The following is a 17,552-nucleotide window of genomic DNA, read 5'->3' as shown; positions in this document are numbered from 1 at the left end:
TCCAGTTCTTCTGTAAAACCAGCGACTAAAAAAATAATACATGCATGCCTTTATTGTCAGAGGTCTCATTTACAGTGCTCAGAAGGTACTTTTTGCACACCTTACACTTGGTAGAACGCCCATGTAATCCTTGTCTCAATAAGAACCAAGAATGCGTCGAGGGCCAAAGAAAGCTATGCAAGTACTTGCTTAAGGATGCCATCGTGACGACGACGACGACGACAACGACATCTAACGCCCCGCCAGCTGCTTTGGATATCCAGAATGATGAATTTGGAGATGCATTTTTACTAAAGTCAGAATACAAGGACTTGCGGGACTTGGTAGAAATCCCCGACTTTTACGCAAGCGACGAGCCCTCCTTTGCTCCATCGCTTTCGTCGCCAGGTAGCTTTATTGATTGGAGACTGACAAAACAGGATTTGGACCGATCCATTGAAACGATTTATTCATCCAGCGACATTGTTCCTTTCAATTACGATGCTTCAAACAAAATTTTATTAACTTGGCTCGAAAGGCAGAATTTCGATAAGAAAGAACTGACCGAATTTTTGTCGCTATTTGAGATTTACAATGTGGCGCTGTTGGACACGATCAGGAATCTCTCCTGTGAAGATCTCGTTCACTGTGAAAAATCGTTTCTACGTCAAGTGTCCGAGGCCAGTTACATCATGGGACTATCGGGGACGCCTGTCGCACTCTGGCGCAGCTCAGGGGAGCTTGTCGCTGCAAATAGGGAGTTTGGCCAGATCTTGAAAATACCTCTGGAAATCCTTGCCAGTGGCACTTTACGGATTTATGAACTGATGTCTCCCGAGTCTGCATTTTTGTATTGGAAACGATACCTATGCATTGCTAACGACCTGTCGGCGCCCCAATCATTTAGCCTGAAAATTGAGACATCCTCGCTTTCTTTTCTATTGTGGCTTCACGTTAAGCGCGATCCGTTTGACCTGCCTCGCATTGTGATGGGCCATTTTCTTCCTCTATTTTCCGCCTGACGTTCAAGTCAAATGCATTGATGTCCATTTTTCGGCGAACTTTTAATCACTTGTTGAGATCTGAATTTATATCTCAAATGTATCTAGCCCGATGGGAAACCTTTGATTTTGGGCTGTGGATGGGCTGACACCCTGTCTATCACTCCATCAAATGTTTAAATGTATTCCTTATCAGCACCGTAAACTATGATCCACATGAATAATATTTCAGCCTGTGGAGCGACTGATATATTTTCACCCCAAACAATGGATGATAGAATGGCAGCGATGGCAATGATCATGGCCCCGCTGCATCCGGCTGTACAGCCAATGATGGCATCTTCCCTTGTTAATTCGTCGTACCCAATAATGCTGACCGGATGGACGTCCACTGTGCCACCGCCTACGGCAGCAAATCAAAACACATGGGCCATCGGTGTGAACGGAGGAGATGGGCTCAACTCGTCTTTTCCAACACCATACTTCCCGCCAAGAAAGACACGAAGACGCCTATCGGTTTCCGAGTCCAGACTGCTCAATGCTGCTTTTGAGATGCATCCACATCCATCTGCAGACATGCGTGCAAAGCTCGAGAAGCAGCTGGGTATGTCTCGTCGCGCTGTCCAAATATGGTTCCAAAATAAGCGAGCAAAGAGAAGAAGAATCGAAAAGGATGGGTCCAAAGGATTGCCCTCGTCTCCAGGTGACGATGACGAACATTTTAATAGGGGCTCGGATTCTCTTTTGGTGTATGCTCCAATCACCGCGCCCACTGCAACGCTAAAACAGCCTACAATGGCAACCACTTCGTCAACCTCGCTCTGCTTCGACGAGCTTGACATTTCGCTTTCGGACGACCCTTTTTTAAACGCTCTTAGCAACGATATGGAGCTGCTTGGTAGTTGCGGCGGGAACGGCTTTCTGTAGCCTGTTATTGTGTTTACAATGCCCACCGCTTTGATCATGTAATACAGTGTCGCATTTCATGCCAACCGTAAAGTTTATTTTGTAAATTTCAATGTACATGCAAGTTAAAATTTAAGCGGGGCCAGCGCCAGCCAAGTCAACTTGACAAGTGCACATTATAATTAATTTTACAACTTACGCAATTCCACAAATGGTACTCGACACCTTTCCGCTAACCGTTGTTTTAGAGTCTTGCACCGGTCCAAATCTTGCAGCAAGAAGCGACGGAAGAGCGTGCAGAGAATGCGCGCCTAAACATCTTTGTCGGTGCGATTGCCGTTGGCGACTTGGTGAGGAACACGCTGGGGCCTAAGGGAATGGACAAGATATTGATTTCGGCCCGGGACAACAGCATGAGTGTGACCAATGACGGGGCCACAATTCTCAAGTCCATCCATTTGGAAAATGCTGCTGCAAAGATCCTTGTAGAGATTTCCAAGGTGCAGGATGACGAGGTGGGCGACGGCACCACGTCCGTTTGCATACTTGCGGCAGAGCTGCTTCGCGAGGCCGAAAAGCTGATTTCCATGAAGATCCATCCACAGACTATCATTGAAGGGTATCGTGCCGCTGCAGCCGTTGCTCGAGCTACGCTCGAGGCTGCTGCCATCGATAACAGGTACCACGGACTTGCAATCTTTCTTATAGAAACGATCCAGTTCTTTTTCGCCGCGATTTGGTGAACATTGCCAAAACCACTCTTTCTTCAAAAGTTCTCGCAGCAGAGAAGGAATATTTCGCCGAAATGGCCGTGGATGCCGTGCTTCGACTTGGCGATGGTGACCATGTAAACTTGGATATGATCCAAATCATCAAAAAGGCCGGCGGCCGTCTTCGCGAGTCATTTCTGTCGGAAGGCTTCATCATTGACAAGCGAATGATTGGGCCCATTACCAAGGTGGCTTGGTTGCTTTTTTATTTACAGATCACCGATGCACGGATTTTGGTTGCAAATACGCCTCTCGATACGGATAAGATCAAGGTCTTTGGTTCTCGCATGCGTGTCGAATCGAGCGAGGCGCTTGCTGCGCTAGAAAGAGCCGAACGTGAAAAAATGCGCCTCAAAATAGAAGTGATGAAAGCGATGAAAATCAATTGCATCGTCAATCGCCAGCTCATATATTCATGGCCGGCACAGCTTCTTGCAGATGCAGGCATTGCCGTCATCGAACATGCCGACTTTGATGGCGTCGAGCGATTGGCCTTTGTGACCGGTGCGCAAATTGCATCCTATTTCGGACAGGCGCATAATAATGCAGATGCTTCCGCATCAGAGTCAGAGCCCGCTTCGGCAATGAAAGCGCTTCGTTTGGGAAGTGCGTCGGTGGTGGAGGAGATCCTTGTTGGTGGAGAGCGGCTGACACGCTTTTCAGGTGTCAAGGGAGCCGACGGCCATGGCGCATGTACGATTGTTTTGCGCGGTTCGTCTCGCCAGATGCTCGATGAGGCCGAACGCTCGATGCACGACGCACTTTGCGTTTTGGTGCAAGCCGTGCGCCATGATACACGAACCGTTCTCGGTGCCGGCTGCATCGAGATGCACATGAGCAGGGCTGTTGACGAGATTGCTGCCAAGACGCCGGGAAAGCAGGCGTTTGCCATCGAGGCCTTTTCGCGCGCGCTCCGAATGGTAAGGAAGATGTCTCGCTTTGTGTGGCGCTCTGCACTTTTATTGTTTTTTAGACTTTTTGTCGGCTGTGTTTTATCGCTTGCTTTTTACACTTTAGATCCCGACAATCTTGTCCGAGAATGCCGGTCTGGACACTCCGCAGCTTGTTTCGCAGCTGCGTGCAGCACATGCAGCCAACCTTTCGACATTTGGCCTTGACCTCAATCAAGGACGCATCACCGATGTTTCGGCCTTGGGGATAACGGAAAGCGCTAGACTTAAGCGCCAGGTTCTTTCCTCAGCGACGGAGGCTGCAGAGATGGTCATTCGCGTTGATGATATCATCAAAAGCGCTCCAAGGCCAAGATCAGAACGATGCCAGTAGCAATAAAACTATCCAATCGAAAGCATTTTGTACACGGAAAGCAGGGTAGCAGAGCGTTTTTTTGTTCGGCGAAAACGATTGGGCCAAATATTACAAGTTGCGTTAAATTTATTAATTTATTGGCTCCCTGCGTCCGTTATAGTTAAAACCGCTCAGAACATTCGAAAATAAAAACAAGTTACATGAAGCTTCTCCGTGCGCTTCTTTTGTGTCTCTTGAGCATCATAGCGAGCTTTATTATCCTCAACTCTGCAGCCGAAAATAAATGGGCTGGTAACCCATTCATTCATAAACCACGTCTACATAACCATTTGCGCACACCTACTGATAGCTACAAACTAGCTGCTGAAATAGAGAATCTTGTTTATAAGTTCTTATACGACGAATCGCAAGCTTCAAAAGGCAATGTTAACTTTTATAGAGAGTTTCTGCTTATGTTCAATTCATACGTGAATCCTTGTGGGTCCATTTACGATGTGCTTCCCGAAAGTTTGCTTGCCAAACTTGTGCTGGCTTTGATTGAGGTTAATTTTCAAAAGGAGATTATTTTATCTGCACAGTTGGATACGGCAGACATCCCCATAAATGCTTTTAAGAACTCTTTAGACCAGGTCAGCAAAGTTTTTTTCGAATACAAGGATTCAGTTAATGCTCTTGGCGAGTTAGGAAAATCCGAATCCGACGTGCTTGACGGGATTTATCTGAATTTGATGAACATGTACACGCCACATGGCAGTCCTAGCGCAAAGTCCATCTTTTATGCGAAAGTTTTTGTCAACTTATTTCAAGCACTTGACTTGATTTTGCAGAAAATGAAAAATCACGTCATCGAATCTTGCGCTCTGGTGATTGAGGAATACCTGAACGAAATTCGCATCAAATATGGCAGTGCTAGTGACGCTCTAAACCTTAAAAATCCCTTTGACATTTCATATTGTAGCAAGGTGCTTTGCCATTCTCCAATACCGACGTCTCTATCCATTTCAGTTGTATTCGTGCTTTCCTATTTAAAAGAGTTTCCTTCCAAGACTGCATACTTTGATAAAAGTTGCATTATCGAGCTTATGCAGACCGATTTTGAGCGTCTGGGAGGTCAAAGTGATCGCAATTCGCACGTTGGGTTGAAGTCGAGCTCGGGCTGTTCTGTAAATGCCCCCAATTGCAGTCCTAAAACTCAAAAAATGTTCAATCACAAGGTCCAAAGCTGTTTTGAAAAGGTTGAAGATCTATTATATGTAACTCCGGATTTGCTAAAAGGCCTCATCAAGAACCACGTGGTTTTGACAGATATTAATCAAGCTGATTTCATGCGAGCACTTGTTCTGTCAAATCAGATTCATCGTAAAGATCAGCATGCATTGGCACTCGGATCCGAGCCAGACACCGATGTGCAAAAAAAAGAGCTAGCAGACCTGATAAAGCCCATGTCGACGCTAAGTTCTTTTTGGCTTCTGATTGATCTGTTGTTTAAAGCTTTTTTACGCGAAATTGGATGAGGGGCATGGGCTCTATTATGCTACATTGCATCAAATGCATCATGGGCTTGATTAAATTAAATTAAATTAAATTGAAAATTAATTTAATGGCGAGACGACCTGGGTGTGTTCCGCCGCCTTCCGGCTGGGAAGTGATTGAGCATACGCTGGACGAGATCGAGCGCAACATGCGCGAAGGTAGGAAGATAAAATAACTTTAGCTGAAATTGAGCCCCATGAAACAAAACGGATAGCCGAGGCCTCATGGCCGATATTCCGGCTGCATCATCTGCGTTCACGCTACATTTACGAAATGTATTATTGCCAGAAGGCCATTTCAGAGGAGCTATACAAATACTGTTTAAGCGAAAAGATCGCCGATGCCGCTCTGATTGCCAAGTGGAAAAAACAGGGCTACGAGCGTCTATGTTGCTTGCGGTGTATTCAGCCGGCCGATATGAACTATGGGACCACTTGCATATGCAGGGTGCCACGTTCTAAAATAGATTCTGCCACACGCCCCTTCCAGTGTCAACTTTGCGGCTGCCGTGGCTGTTCTGGCTAATGATGGACCCACGACGGGCAAAGCTTTATTTGTCAATAAATTACTACCCGAAAACGGCAACAATAATTTATCGGATTTGTTGTGCAGTCAACGTACATCTAAACGATGGCGCTGGTGCCGCCGTATCGCGTGTGGCAGCAGCGACGGCCAATCTGGCCCCTTCAGAAAGATCCGTTGTGAAGAGAAAGGGGAGCCCAGAGTCTTTTATTAGCGCGGTTGCCTCTTCAAGCCGCGTGCCGGCAAGTCGAACAATTGTTGGCGGGAGTACAATGCCTTTTTGTTCAAGTAGCCGATAGGCTGATATCAGACCAGAAGCAACGGTATCGCATCGCATGATGCCGCCAAAAATATTTACGAAAATGGCCCGTACCTAGATCCATCAAAACAAGAAATCGGGGACAAAAGCGTACGTTTGGATCTGAAGCGATGATGTGCAAACCACCTGCCACTTGCGAGGCGGAGGCGGAGCCGCCAACATCGAGGAAATTTGCAGCACTTCCATTGAACTCTTTGATGAGATCCATCGTGGCCATGGCAAGGCCAGCGCCATTGACTAGCGACCCAACGGTACCGCTGAGATTTACAAATGACAGCGCAAGCGCAGAGGCAGCAGCCTCCCGTTTGTCTTGTGTTGATGCCGTTGAAAAGCCACGCTGCCGAAACAGGGCGGCATCATCGATTTCGATTTTGGAATCGATAGCCATCACTTTGAGATGCGATAAATAGGCTTACCTTTGCCGTTTGTAAGCATGGCAAGTGGATTAATCTCCACCTGTAAGGCATCGCTTGAGAAAAAAATCCTAATTAGCGCGGCGATCTGGCGGTGGATTTCGACGTCAACCTCTGGCAGGCCCAAATGGCGGCAGATGAGCTCCATTGGGATGGGTGTATCCGCACCATCAAGAGGAACCGCTAAAATAGCCTCGGGATTTTCAGCGGCCACTTTCTCAATATCGATTCCACCGATTGGAGAGCATATCAGCATTGGCGAGCGTGTCCGACGGTCAAGCACTATCGCAAGGTAGGTCTCTTTTTGAATGTCCACAGATTTGGCGACCATTACCTTTTTGATAAGCAGAAAAAGATACCTTTTCTACAAGCAAGCCTTCTGGGGGAGACTGCAGCGTTACCAATCGCTTATTGAGCATCTTGTCAAAGAGAAGCGAGACGGCCTCATCAACACTGGAAATAATCTCATGCAGGGCTGGTACCTTTTGGTTACTTTAACTCCGCCATGGAGGCCAGATTCTGGGAACCGTCCCTTTCCGCGACCGCCGGCAAGCACCTGGGCCTTTACCACCAGCGCATCATTGGGATAAGCTGCAGCCAGGGTCTTGACGATACTCTCTGCCTCTACCCGATCCATGGACGCGTCAACCACAACAAAAGGCTGCACATCTACGTGGGCCATCTTTAAAAGGTTCTTGGCTTCATATTCGTGCAAATGTAAATGTGCCCTAAAAACCCTTGCCCATGGGAAAGCCTCTTTGAACAAGCGGACACGCTGTCGCAGCAACATTGCAATTTAAAAATTAAAATGCACTTAGGGCCCCAATAGAATGGGGAAATATCGCCCCAATCATGGACCGATAATACTATGGAAAATTATGGCATCATCATAGGATGGCTTTGAAAAGCCGTTTGAGAGTTGCGTTGAACGCAATGAAAAAAGATGCGAAAGCATCTATCCACCAAAGCCGTAGAGAGTACGACCTTGGCGCTTAAGCGCATAAACGACGTCCATTGCGGTGACTGTCTTGCGCTTGGCATGTTCGGTATAAGTGACAGAGTCGCGAATGACGTTTTCCAAAAAGACGCGAAGAACGGTGCGAGTCTCTTCATAGATAAGACCAGAAATACGCTTAACACCACCACGGCGTGCAAGACGACGAATGGCGGGCTTGGTGATTCCCTGAATGTTGTCACGAAGAATCTTTCGATGACGCTTGGCTCCTCCCTTTCCAAGACCTTTTCCTGCTTTTCCTCCAGTAGACATCAGTGTGTTTTGGGTTTGAGTTGTTAGATAATAATGGTGATCAAGTCGATCGTAAAGTTCCCCTATTAAGTGTCTCTTTTATAGGGTAAAGTTTGGCGGGAAAACTGCCAAAAATAGGGTTAGATACCCATCTATTTGATTGACATTAGCGCCACTTTCAGGGCCACGGCCAATCAGAATGCGCGGCGAAATATGATTTACCCGCCATTCTGATAAGTATATAATGGAGTGGCTCTCCATCAATTTATCGCTACCCGGTATCAACACAAACTTTCAACATGGTTCGAACTAAGCAAACTGCCCGCAAATCCACTGGAGGTAAAGCACCTCGCAAACAGCTCACTACCAAGGCCGCTCGCAAGAGTGCGCCAGCTACCGGCGGAATCAAGAAGCCCCATCGCTACAGACCTGGAACTGTTGCTCTTCGTGAAATTCGTCGTTATCAGAAATCCACTGAACTTCTCATCCGCAAACTTCCCTTCCAGCGTCTTGTTCGAGAGATTGCCCAAGGGTTCAAAACAGATCTCCGCTTTCAATCTTCCGCAATCGGTGCCCTTCAAGAGGCCTCCGAGGCATATCTTGTCTCTCTCTTTGAAGATGTGAATCTTTGCGCCATCCATTCCAAACGTGTCACCATTATGGCAAAAGATATCCAGCTTGCTCGTCGCATTCGTGGTGAACGCAACTTGTAATTCCTCTATTTACCTTCTCAAACGGCTTTTCAAAGCCATCCAGAGTAAAGGCCTTCTTTGCGCTAGAGGGTCTCCAATCATTGATGGTCAATAAAATTTGGAATTCCGAAATCGTTTGAGATAATTTATTGAGAGAGCCGATGGGCGTGTTTCCCCGATCACTGCATCATCCATCTGTGGGGTAAATTGTTTATTTCCGACCTACCACCTTTTGACAGCTACCCATTGGATGTGGACGCATCGCAGTGCCAAGGTGTTCTGTGTGTGCTGCTCGTATTTGGCGGTTTAAATTTTAAATTTGCCCAAATGATGCAGATCAATTGATGACAAGTGACATTGGACGCTCTAAAAGAGAAATTTCATTTTAAATGTCACTGAAGGGTCAAACGGTGTTTATAACAGGAGCTTCCCGCGGCATTGGAAAGTCTCTGGCACTTCGGTAAGTCTCCGTGTGTAACGGGCTAGTTTTGCTCGCGAAGGAGCTAACGTGGCAATTGTTGCGAAGACAATTGAGCCCAATCCCAAAGTATGCGGACAAATTTACCGTCTTAATAGCTACCTGGCACTATTCATGATACTGCAAGGGAGGTCGAAAGGTTAGGAGGCTTTTCTCTCCCCGTTGCTTGTGATATTCGATTTGAGGATCAAATTATTGCTGCAATCGGTGCCACAGTGAAAAGGTTTCTTTTGCCGAGTTGATATTGCAATTAGATTTGGAGGAATCGATATTGTCATCAACAACGCATCTGCGATTTCGCTGACCAAGGTCCAAGATACAAGTGCAAAAGCATTTGACCTGATGAACGGAATCAATGTTCGCGGGACTTATCTGGTTAGCAAGCATGCGGTTCCCTTTCTGAAAAAATCAAGAAACCCGCACATTTTGGCGCTTTGTCCGCCGATTTCTTTGGAGAAGAAATGGTTTGCAAAGCATACCGCCTATACGATGTCCAAATACGGGATGTCCATGGTAATCATGGGCTTGTCTGCTGAACTTCAATCGGAAGTAATGCTTTGCTTGATCTAACCCTATGTGCAGGGAATTGCAGTAAATGCTTTATGGCCAAAAACGCTGATCTCCACTGCGGCAATGCAGGCAATCTCGCCAGGTTAGCGTTGCATTTGGCTTACTGGAGAACATGCAGAAGAGCTGAAGAGGATGGGAAGAACTGCAGAAATCGTATCCGATGCAGCACTTGCAATCATCACCACGGCTAGCCGCCAATATACGTAGCAATATGCGGGTGATAATAACTTTTAGCGGCAACTTTACAATTGATGAAGACATACTGAGACATTATGGGGTTTCTGATTTTTCAAAGTATGCGGCAGTTCCTGGAACGACAGAATTCAAAAAAGGTACTCCGTGTGCCTCATATGTGTTTATCATGTAGACCTGTTTTATCAAGACGGCTATACATTTAAATACCCGCCAATGGAGCACGGCAGACTGTAGGGGGCTCCACCTGCTTGAAAGGATCGAATATTTGGCAATAAACCCAAAATTTAAAGCATAAATTGGGCTTTTCAACCCCGGCGGCATCATGGTGGTGTCCCACATATTGGATTCGAGACATCAAATTAAGCACCACAGGACAGGACCCTAGGTCCAGGTCTGCTGAAAACCGCTAGGATAGGCCATATTTCGGCAATACGCTTCGCTTTTTCTTGAAAAGAAGGAAAATGGCATAGCAAAAAGACTGAACAACAATCACAAACAGACCAGCAAATATTAGTATCAAGCAAAAGAGATACTCGTCATTTGTGATGGCTGTTTTTACCATCGCTTCGTGGGAGATGCTCTTTTCAATAATACGGAGCAAGACATTCTCTATATCCGCGGGGGTGTTAAAGTTTTGAAGTTCTTTCAGCATCGAGGGCATTGGGAATATTAGCGCTTGTGAGATCGTTTGTAAAGGCGAAAAAAAGGCTCCCTTCAAATCTTGCGGATCAAAGCCCGAAATGCAGTTCAAAATCGACGTTATGGGGAAAAGCGCATTGGAGGCCCAGGATACCATGCCAGAGTTAAAGACCTCATTGAAAGCGGGTAGCAGATGCTTATTAATGGCATCGGAAAGCACGTCTTGCAAAGACGAGAGGATTACCATCGGCTGAATTGCATTGGCCTTTGTGGTGTTGTAGAGCTCCTCAAACATCGTGTTCAAGTTGGCAAATTCAAGCCTTACCAGCTTGCATATATCTTCACTTAGCGCTGAAATGATTTCCTTTGAGCCAAGGCTTACAGCCTTGGCCAGGTGCAAGGCCGCCATTTTCAAAATCGAAGATTCGATTCTGGAAAGCAGCAGAGAAAAAATGCCGGAAAGCAAAAATAGCCAGCTTGGCCCATGAGCAGCATATCGCATGGTTTTTTTAACGATCGAATCATCTCCGGCCTTTTTTGGTGTGTATTTCTTTTTTCGAAGGAACGTAAAAACCAAAATCACCACTGCAACGAAAATGAATGCAAGCAAAGACCAATGCTGTACCTCTTCAATATAATGGTTGATTGATGCAGTGGGCGAAAGAGCCTCTAAATTTTCAGGTGCCATGTTGAAGTTTTTATACTTTGCGTGTCCCTGATTGGCAGGGAGCCTGCTTTTCATTTCCAAAAGTTTTGCCTGCATGTTGGAGGTTATGTTTTCGATCGGATGCTTTTCAAAAAGCAGCTGTTCAATTTTTTCTTCAACAAGCGTCGAGGCAGATTTGGGCGACATACACTGGATCACTTTGAAATGGCCCATGATGAATTTGACGGCCATTTTTCGGATCAATTCTTTGATTCCAACGGCAAGCGAAGAAATTTTGCCAAGGAGCTCCTCAGAAAAAGCTACTATCATCTTCAGAATGAGCTGTCCCGTTTGGTTGAGGATGCATTGTAGAAGATAAAATGTATCTTCGAATTGGCGGACCTTATCGTGCATCATGGTTTCCAGTGCCTTTAACCTCAGCTTCATGGAGTTGGTAATCATGCATACTTTCATGTAAACAAATATCAGCAGCAAGAGAGCATATGAAACCCAGTCTCTGGACGATAAATGCGCCTCAGTATCATCGTCGCAGCCATGGCTTTCACACTCGGCTTTTATTCGCATAAAAAAACTTTTTATTGGCTCCCTATTGGCTGCCGATTATTTTGCCTCAAAATATTTGACCGAGCCTTGAGGGGTCGGAATAATCGATGGGTTCCCGGGTTTCCAATTAGCAGGGCAAACTATACACGTAGTTACATCCTAACCGTAAATTCTTGCCTTCACCATTGGCATCGGTAAATTGGACTGCTTGGATCAGTCTAATGGCCTCATCAACGCTCCTCCCAATTGGCAGGTCATTGATGGTGGATTGGCGAACTATGCCCTGCTTGTCAACAATAAATAGGCCGCGAAGCGCCACTCCAGAGTCAAGCAGAACCCCAAAGCTTGAAGACAGGGTTTTATCGACATCTGCCAATAATGGAATTCGCATTGGACCCAATCCCCCCTCTTTGCGCGGAAGTTTTGTCCAGGCAAGATGGGAATATTCAGAATCGACGCTTGCAGCGAGCACTTTTACGCCCAGCGCTTCAAACTCGGAAATTCTATCGTTAAATGCAGTCAATTCGGTTGGACAAACGAATGTACTAAAAAATCAAAAGCTGCAGCCCATTACAAATCCAAAGGATAAAACAGCATGACCCAATAGGAGCCTGCAAGATCCGTCGAAGAGATCGAGGAAATTTGCCCATCAACAACGGCCTTTTTGTTTGAAAACTCTGGAGCCCTCTTTCGCACCAATGAGGAGAAAAGGGAAGATCCGATGCAATTGATTTTTCGGCGTATCAATTGATTATTGACATGGAAACACAAATTTGCTAGTGATGATTGCATTAAATTTGAAAAATAAACACTTGTTTTTGATGAAATCAACTTTGCTGATCCACTTTTGCCTCTGTGTTCTCGTTTCGCTCTTGCCAATCTATATTTCAGGGCAATCCGTGAAATACGCACCAACAGGGGCCATCGCTCTCGATGGAAATACCTTGAGTAATAGCATCAGAAAGTTTGAGGCGATATTTCTTATGATCCATGTGCCATGGTGTAACCATTGTGTCAGGGCAATGCCGGAGTTTGAGGAGCTTGCCAAAACGATGGGTGAAAATGGAAGATCCGGCAAGCTTCTGATTGCTACAATCAACGGCGAAGAAAACAGGGATGTTGCAGCAAAGCTCAATGTTAAAGGGTATCCTACTTTCGTGCTTTTGAAAGGAAATATGACGCCCATTCCTTATGCTGATGAAAGAAAGCACATAAGGTTCTTGAACTTTCTATACACCAATATACCTAATCTCAAACAGAGGTCTTCTAATGTAAAAAACCCCCACACTTCCTCCAATCGTCGGCACTACGACCTTTAAGATAGATAATAAAGAGTCCGATATGTTATTTAGACTGGTTTAATGCTTGACTGGCGTTTCCTTTTCCGGTAGGCTTGCTTTTTGTCCGCTTCACCCCAGAAATTGGCGCGTCATCGCTACCCAAAAGGCAAAAAGGGTGTCGTTAAAGCAGGAAAAGGATGGCCATCCTTCACGATTCAGGCTTTGCCAGTTTTTCCTCAATAAATAAAACGAAGCAACCGCGATTTACCAATCCAATGATTTGGCCAGAATTTTTCCCAGTTGGAGCAAATTCACCAATGCATATGACTGCAGGAAAGCTCATCAATGCATATGAGTGCAGGAAAGCTCACCAATGCATATGAGTGCAGGAAAGCTCACCAATGCATATGAGTGCAGGAAAGCTGATCAATACTCTTGTCTTCAAAAAATGACTCCACAATTTATGGAGAAACCTTGCACAAGATTAATCGGTCTTTTTGTAAGGACATCCACAAAATGGGTTTTGTAAGCAAGAAAACCATGTATCGGCATCTTTTTGATAAAAGCAGCCATAACCCATGGAAAACCGATCGGTCGGCCTTATATGCATGATATCTTGATTATGGACCGGATGGAAACCCGTAATCAGAGAGCGTGGCCACTGGTAAAATATCTGAAATCGACAAAATACCCGTTTTGCTCAATTATTTTTAGCTCATTCGAAGATTCTTTTGCCAATGTCTGACCGAACACAATACTTGACGCACTATGCAGATGGTTAGAAATAGAGCGGATTTATAAAGATGAGGCCTAAAAGCCAAGATCGAAATTTAGCGAAAGATAAGAAGAGCTCAGTTGTATTACTGATTTGCTCAAAAGCACATATTCTCCAACAGCAATTTTGAAACTCCTAGAATGGGGATGGCTGGGTCGCTATCCTATCAGGTTTCAGCCCAACCTTCAATGTTCTTAGCGGTGATGTGCATCACGCGACCGGATTTCTATTGGCCACTTGATATTTTACCATTTTAAATTAACCAAATGCGCGATTGAGCCTGGGCCTTGAGTCGGCATCAACTGGTGGGTTAACCCTAGTGCAGTGTTCCGCTTGATCTTAAATGTAATTTTTAAACCGAAACCCTCCTAACCCCTAAATTGACGTCGTCGATGGCTAGGGTTGGGGTATGATGGGTTTCAGGCACCCAAGCTGAGTTAGCACGGTTACTACGAACATGATATTATTGCTTTCTTTTTTAACTATAACGATGATTGAGATAATCAACCATGGCTTTAAACTCTTCAATTGGTAGCATTTCAAATCCCACTTACCTCAATAGGCCAATAGACCAATTTACTAGGCAAGTTAACTCAAGAAGCTGCCGAATCCCACAAAATCAATAAGGTCTTTTGCACATATTATGGGGGTACCTTTTTTGTGATGTCCCGAAACATTGAAGGGAATCCAAGCTTTGGGCCATTTTGGCGACTTTTTTGCCCTTTTAATACAAGTTAGGCATTTAAAATCCAACGTGTAAAAAAGAAAAAAGTGGAAACTGTTTATTTAAACTTGCTAGTAAAGGAGTTAATGATAAACTTGTTACCAGGACTTGGAGTTGATGGACAAATCTATCAGCCAATTTTCCAGATCATTCACAAATGCAGGGACGGAAGTAGCTGCTGTTCCTGGAGGTATGTCTTTATAGAATGGAACAAATCCAACTGTTCTTCTGGAGATAGATTGTGAATGATAGCATCAAGAATGAACTCGAGCGACACAACGGCAGACGACTCGTTTTGATAAACACTGCTACGAAACACAAATGAGGCTGTATACAAATAGGCAAAAATGCCCATCAGTAGCTGGCAGTCCATCCTGTCTGTAAGTCCGCCATGACCGGGAATGGAGTCTGCAAAGTCCTTCATTTTGAATGCCCGTTTCACACCGGAGGCAAAGAAACCACCAAATGGTGCTATGACGGACGAGAAAATGGCAAAGACGATGGCGTGGAGCTGGATTGGGGCTACATTGATTGTGGAATAATCCTCAGTCTTATTACTGCCCCAAGGCGTGAGGAACTGCAAATGCTTCCTTAAAGAAGAAATAAAAGGCGGCAATTTGAAAGGCTTGAATTCGAATGTCGCAGAAGAAGCGCCTGTGGTTCTGCGAAAAGATTAGTTGCAGCGCGCTTACCTATTTTTAAAGGCGGGCGAAGGCATTGGGAGGGTTAAATAGGTGTATGGGGCGAGCCACCCGGCGAGAAAGAATCCAAAAATAATGGTAGCAAATAGTGCCCCGATCAGCCCTTCCCACGTCTTTTTAGGCGAGATTTTGATTAAAGGGGTGCGCCCAAAGAAAAATCCAAAGAGATATGCAGAAATATCGTTACAGATGACAAGACAAACAGGAAGGATAAACCTACACCGATTTTTACATGTGAATTTACCATATCAGGCCCTCCACAATGTTGATGATCACTAGATGCGATTGAAAAGTGACCAGCAGCAGGGTCATATGTGTCCATGCAAATAGGCCAAACTGGAACTTGTAGCAGCCATTTTTTAAATTTAGCACAAAGGCAATCAGACCTAGGAGGTTACAAAACGATCCCAGCAGCTTACCCATCATGTACAAAGAAAACGAAATGAACCGATGGTGATTGGCAAGCGGCAGCAGAAAGGCGTCCAAGATCCATACGCGTTTGAAGTACTTGATCAAGACTTCACCGTACAAAAAGTAATTCGTTGTAATGAGAAAATACCTATCATGGTGATCATTATTAGCGAGCACAAAAAATTACCAGGAAATGGTTCGAAACCACGGGAGCCTGTTGTTTGGCCAGGGCTCGCGCACAAGATCAATGACCTCTTTGAAAATAACAGTCTGCATGATAATGACCATGAGAATAACAAAAATATGTCCAGACCACAGAATCGCCGTAAATCCTACGATCATTGGAATGCTCCACAAAGAGCGAACCAGAAAGTTCTTCCAAGACCTTGGTGTTACGGCCACAGGCGCGGGAATAGGCTTTCTCTTTTCTAACCCATCTTCTGGTGGTGTAGCATGCAATTTAGTGGCAGACCTTCGCCGTGAGACTAAAGAAGCAGGCTCGCAGAGCGGCGACTCGCTCATGTTGATTAAAGTTTGGTTGAAGTAAAATTGACCAACTCAGCTGCAGGGATAAATTTTAATTTAGCGGGGTTAGGGTTGGGCTGGTACCCTATTTTGTTGCAAACGAACATGGCCCATGAACAAATGGAGGGTTCAAGCACATTGGAAGAAAATGGTGCTCATACACCGGGGCCAGATGGCTCTCAAAGCACATTGTCTACCACAAGCGCCATCGATCCAGAGACTGGTGAGATTGATTGGGAATGCCCCTGCTTGGCAGAAGTCCTGAAACCGCCATGCGGCGAGGCATTTAAGGCGGCGTTCTCCTGTTTTGTGAAGAGTACGGCAGAGCCAAAAGGCGAGGATTGCTTGTCATTGTTTGTTGAGATGAATCGGTGCCACCTGGCACATCCCGAAATATATGCCCCACAGGAGGAACCAAGCGAGCAGGAACCTTAGGGCCGCCATTTTAATTTTATAAATACCCTTAGTACACCACTAAATGCCATGTCCTCTTGTATATTGGACCATGCGCCATATGGCCGCAAAATCGACAACCACCAGGCTACCGATGCACAGCTTGCAAATCAACAGACCAGCCGAAAACAGCTTTGCTGCCAAAAAAACTCCCGTGGCCAATAAATTGGAAAGCGGCATGGCTGCAAGCGGACCAGTTAATGTGCGACCGTCGTTCCGGGCAAAGCTGAAAAGCACACGGGTTTCGCCAGATATCGAGCAGCTAGTGCAAAGATTGGTTTTTGATCATCGACAACGAAGAGCAGCACAAGAGGCCCAACCACTTGGCGTATTGATTGGACTTTCATCCTAGGGCCGATTGTATCTCTGGCGAAGCATCCGCAAACAGGCCGAAATTGAGTCACTTTCTTTGACGCAGAACAGCGTGGTTATCGGATTCATCGGCCGAAGCAACGTAGGAAAGTCCTCTTTGCTCAATGCGCTGATTGGGAAACGCAGTGGAACAGCCGCTGGAGTCTCCCCGATCCCTGGACATACCAAGGCCATTAATATTTATCGTTGGATAACTCCCCCATCGGTCAGTGACAACACTGCTGGTCAACGAATGCGGAAAGATGGTTGCCACAGTGGTCACAATCAACGTGGAGGTTCTTTGCAAGCGCATGGTCGCTTAGAGAAGGAGATTTTCCTGATCGACATGCCCGGTTATGGATATGTATCGCAATCTTCCACGGCCAGAGAACGACTTGGGTCGCTGGCCAAGGCATTTATTGCGTCACCAGCCGTACCATTGAGCCGTCTCTTCCTGCTAATCGACTCACGACACGGTACAGATTTTCTTTTCTAAAGCCTAACATGCCTTCCCTTTGTACTCTTTTTACATTCACACTTACGCTTCTTACTTTAAAGGGTTCAAGGTGAATGACAACGAGTTTTTGGCATTC

General features: G+C 45.6%; 13 protein-coding genes across 13 annotated transcripts; 9 read left to right on the top strand and 4 right to left on the bottom strand.

Moving 5' to 3' along the window:
- Positions 1 to 44: 44 nt before the first annotated feature.
- Positions 45 to 1,001, top strand: DI09_11p250 (uncharacterized protein; the record flags this gene model as incomplete). The annotated part of the gene is made up of 1 exon (XM_013383953.1): positions 45 to 1,001. The coding sequence occupies one exon, from the start codon at positions 45 to 47 to the stop codon at positions 999 to 1,001; it is 957 nt and encodes a 318-aa protein (XP_013239407.1).
- Positions 1,002 to 1,187: 186 nt separating this feature from the next.
- On the top strand, positions 1,188 to 1,907 carry DI09_11p240 (homeobox protein Yox1; the record flags this gene model as incomplete). The annotated part of the gene is made up of 1 exon (XM_013383952.1): positions 1,188 to 1,907. One exon carries the CDS (start codon positions 1,188 to 1,190, stop codon positions 1,905 to 1,907), a length of 720 nt encoding a protein of 239 aa, XP_013239406.1.
- A 58-nt stretch (positions 1,908 to 1,965) lies between these two features.
- Positions 1,966 to 3,940, top strand: DI09_11p230 (uncharacterized protein; the record flags this gene model as incomplete). The annotated part of the gene is made up of 4 exons (XM_013383951.1): positions 1,966 to 1,974; positions 2,135 to 2,524; positions 2,566 to 3,576; positions 3,674 to 3,940. 4 exons carry the CDS (start codon positions 1,966 to 1,968, stop codon positions 3,938 to 3,940), a joined length of 1,677 nt encoding a protein of 558 aa, XP_013239405.1.
- A 182-nt stretch (positions 3,941 to 4,122) lies between these two features.
- On the top strand, positions 4,123 to 5,436 carry DI09_11p220 (uncharacterized protein; the record flags this gene model as incomplete). The annotated part of the gene is made up of 1 exon (XM_013383950.1): positions 4,123 to 5,436. The coding sequence occupies one exon, from the start codon at positions 4,123 to 4,125 to the stop codon at positions 5,434 to 5,436; it is 1,314 nt and encodes a 437-aa protein (XP_013239404.1).
- An 86-nt stretch (positions 5,437 to 5,522) lies between these two features.
- DI09_11p210 (MutS protein 4) lies at positions 5,523 to 5,980 on the top strand (the record flags this gene model as incomplete). Its single annotated transcript, XM_013383949.1, has 2 exons — positions 5,523 to 5,613; positions 5,637 to 5,980. 2 exons carry the CDS (start codon positions 5,523 to 5,525, stop codon positions 5,978 to 5,980), a joined length of 435 nt encoding a protein of 144 aa, XP_013239403.1.
- A 67-nt stretch (positions 5,981 to 6,047) lies between these two features.
- On the bottom strand, positions 6,048 to 7,499 carry DI09_11p200 (succinate-CoA ligase; the record flags this gene model as incomplete). The annotated part of the gene is made up of 4 exons (XM_013383948.1): positions 6,048 to 6,350; positions 6,391 to 6,686; positions 6,713 to 7,043; positions 7,203 to 7,499. 4 exons carry the CDS (start codon positions 7,497 to 7,499, stop codon positions 6,048 to 6,050), a joined length of 1,227 nt encoding a protein of 408 aa, XP_013239402.1.
- A 165-nt stretch (positions 7,500 to 7,664) lies between these two features.
- DI09_11p190 (histone H4) lies at positions 7,665 to 7,976 on the bottom strand (the record flags this gene model as incomplete). The annotated part of the gene is made up of 1 exon (XM_013383947.1): positions 7,665 to 7,976. One exon carries the CDS (start codon positions 7,974 to 7,976, stop codon positions 7,665 to 7,667), a length of 312 nt encoding a protein of 103 aa, XP_013239401.1.
- Positions 7,977 to 8,254: 278 nt separating this feature from the next.
- Positions 8,255 to 8,668, top strand: DI09_11p180 (histone H3; the record flags this gene model as incomplete). The annotated part of the gene is made up of 1 exon (XM_013383946.1): positions 8,255 to 8,668. One exon carries the CDS (start codon positions 8,255 to 8,257, stop codon positions 8,666 to 8,668), a length of 414 nt encoding a protein of 137 aa, XP_013239400.1.
- A 368-nt stretch (positions 8,669 to 9,036) lies between these two features.
- Positions 9,037 to 9,695, top strand: DI09_11p170 (uncharacterized protein; the record flags this gene model as incomplete). Its single annotated transcript, XM_013383945.1, has 4 exons — positions 9,037 to 9,107; positions 9,134 to 9,194; positions 9,224 to 9,362; positions 9,388 to 9,695. The coding sequence occupies 4 exons, from the start codon at positions 9,037 to 9,039 to the stop codon at positions 9,693 to 9,695; spliced, it is 579 nt and encodes a 192-aa protein (XP_013239399.1).
- A 2,101-nt stretch (positions 9,696 to 11,796) lies between these two features.
- On the bottom strand, positions 11,797 to 12,531 carry DI09_11p160 (peroxiredoxin 2; the record flags this gene model as incomplete). Its single annotated transcript, XM_013383944.1, is given in 3 exon segments — positions 11,797 to 11,879; positions 11,896 to 12,284; positions 12,314 to 12,531. The coding sequence occupies 3 exon segments, from the start codon at positions 12,529 to 12,531 to the stop codon at positions 11,797 to 11,799; spliced, it is 690 nt and encodes a 229-aa protein (XP_013239398.1).
- Positions 12,532 to 14,669: 2,138 nt separating this feature from the next.
- DI09_11p150 (phosphatidate cytidylyltransferase) lies at positions 14,670 to 16,152 on the bottom strand (the record flags this gene model as incomplete). The annotated part of the gene is made up of 4 exons (XM_013383943.1): positions 14,670 to 15,180; positions 15,211 to 15,435; positions 15,464 to 15,778; positions 15,818 to 16,152. 4 exons carry the CDS (start codon positions 16,150 to 16,152, stop codon positions 14,670 to 14,672), a joined length of 1,386 nt encoding a protein of 461 aa, XP_013239397.1.
- A 108-nt stretch (positions 16,153 to 16,260) lies between these two features.
- On the top strand, positions 16,261 to 16,590 carry DI09_11p140 (uncharacterized protein; the record flags this gene model as incomplete). Its single annotated transcript, XM_013383942.1, has 1 exon — positions 16,261 to 16,590. One exon carries the CDS (start codon positions 16,261 to 16,263, stop codon positions 16,588 to 16,590), a length of 330 nt encoding a protein of 109 aa, XP_013239396.1.
- Positions 16,591 to 16,660: 70 nt separating this feature from the next.
- On the top strand, positions 16,661 to 17,455 carry DI09_11p130 (putative GTP-binding protein EngB; the record flags this gene model as incomplete). The annotated part of the gene is made up of 2 exons (XM_013383941.1): positions 16,661 to 16,936; positions 17,027 to 17,455. 2 exons carry the CDS (start codon positions 16,661 to 16,663, stop codon positions 17,453 to 17,455), a joined length of 705 nt encoding a protein of 234 aa, XP_013239395.1.
- Between the last annotated feature and the right edge of the window lie 97 nt (positions 17,456 to 17,552).

Source organism: Mitosporidium daphniae, assembly GCF_000760515.2.
Source record: "Mitosporidium daphniae strain UGP3 chromosome Unknown contig-11, whole genome shotgun sequence".
In the NCBI taxonomy this organism is placed as follows: Eukaryota; Fungi; Microsporidia; genus Mitosporidium; species Mitosporidium daphniae.
Note: the sequence above shows the minus strand (reverse complement) of the source record. Positions and strands in the feature narration are given on the sequence as shown.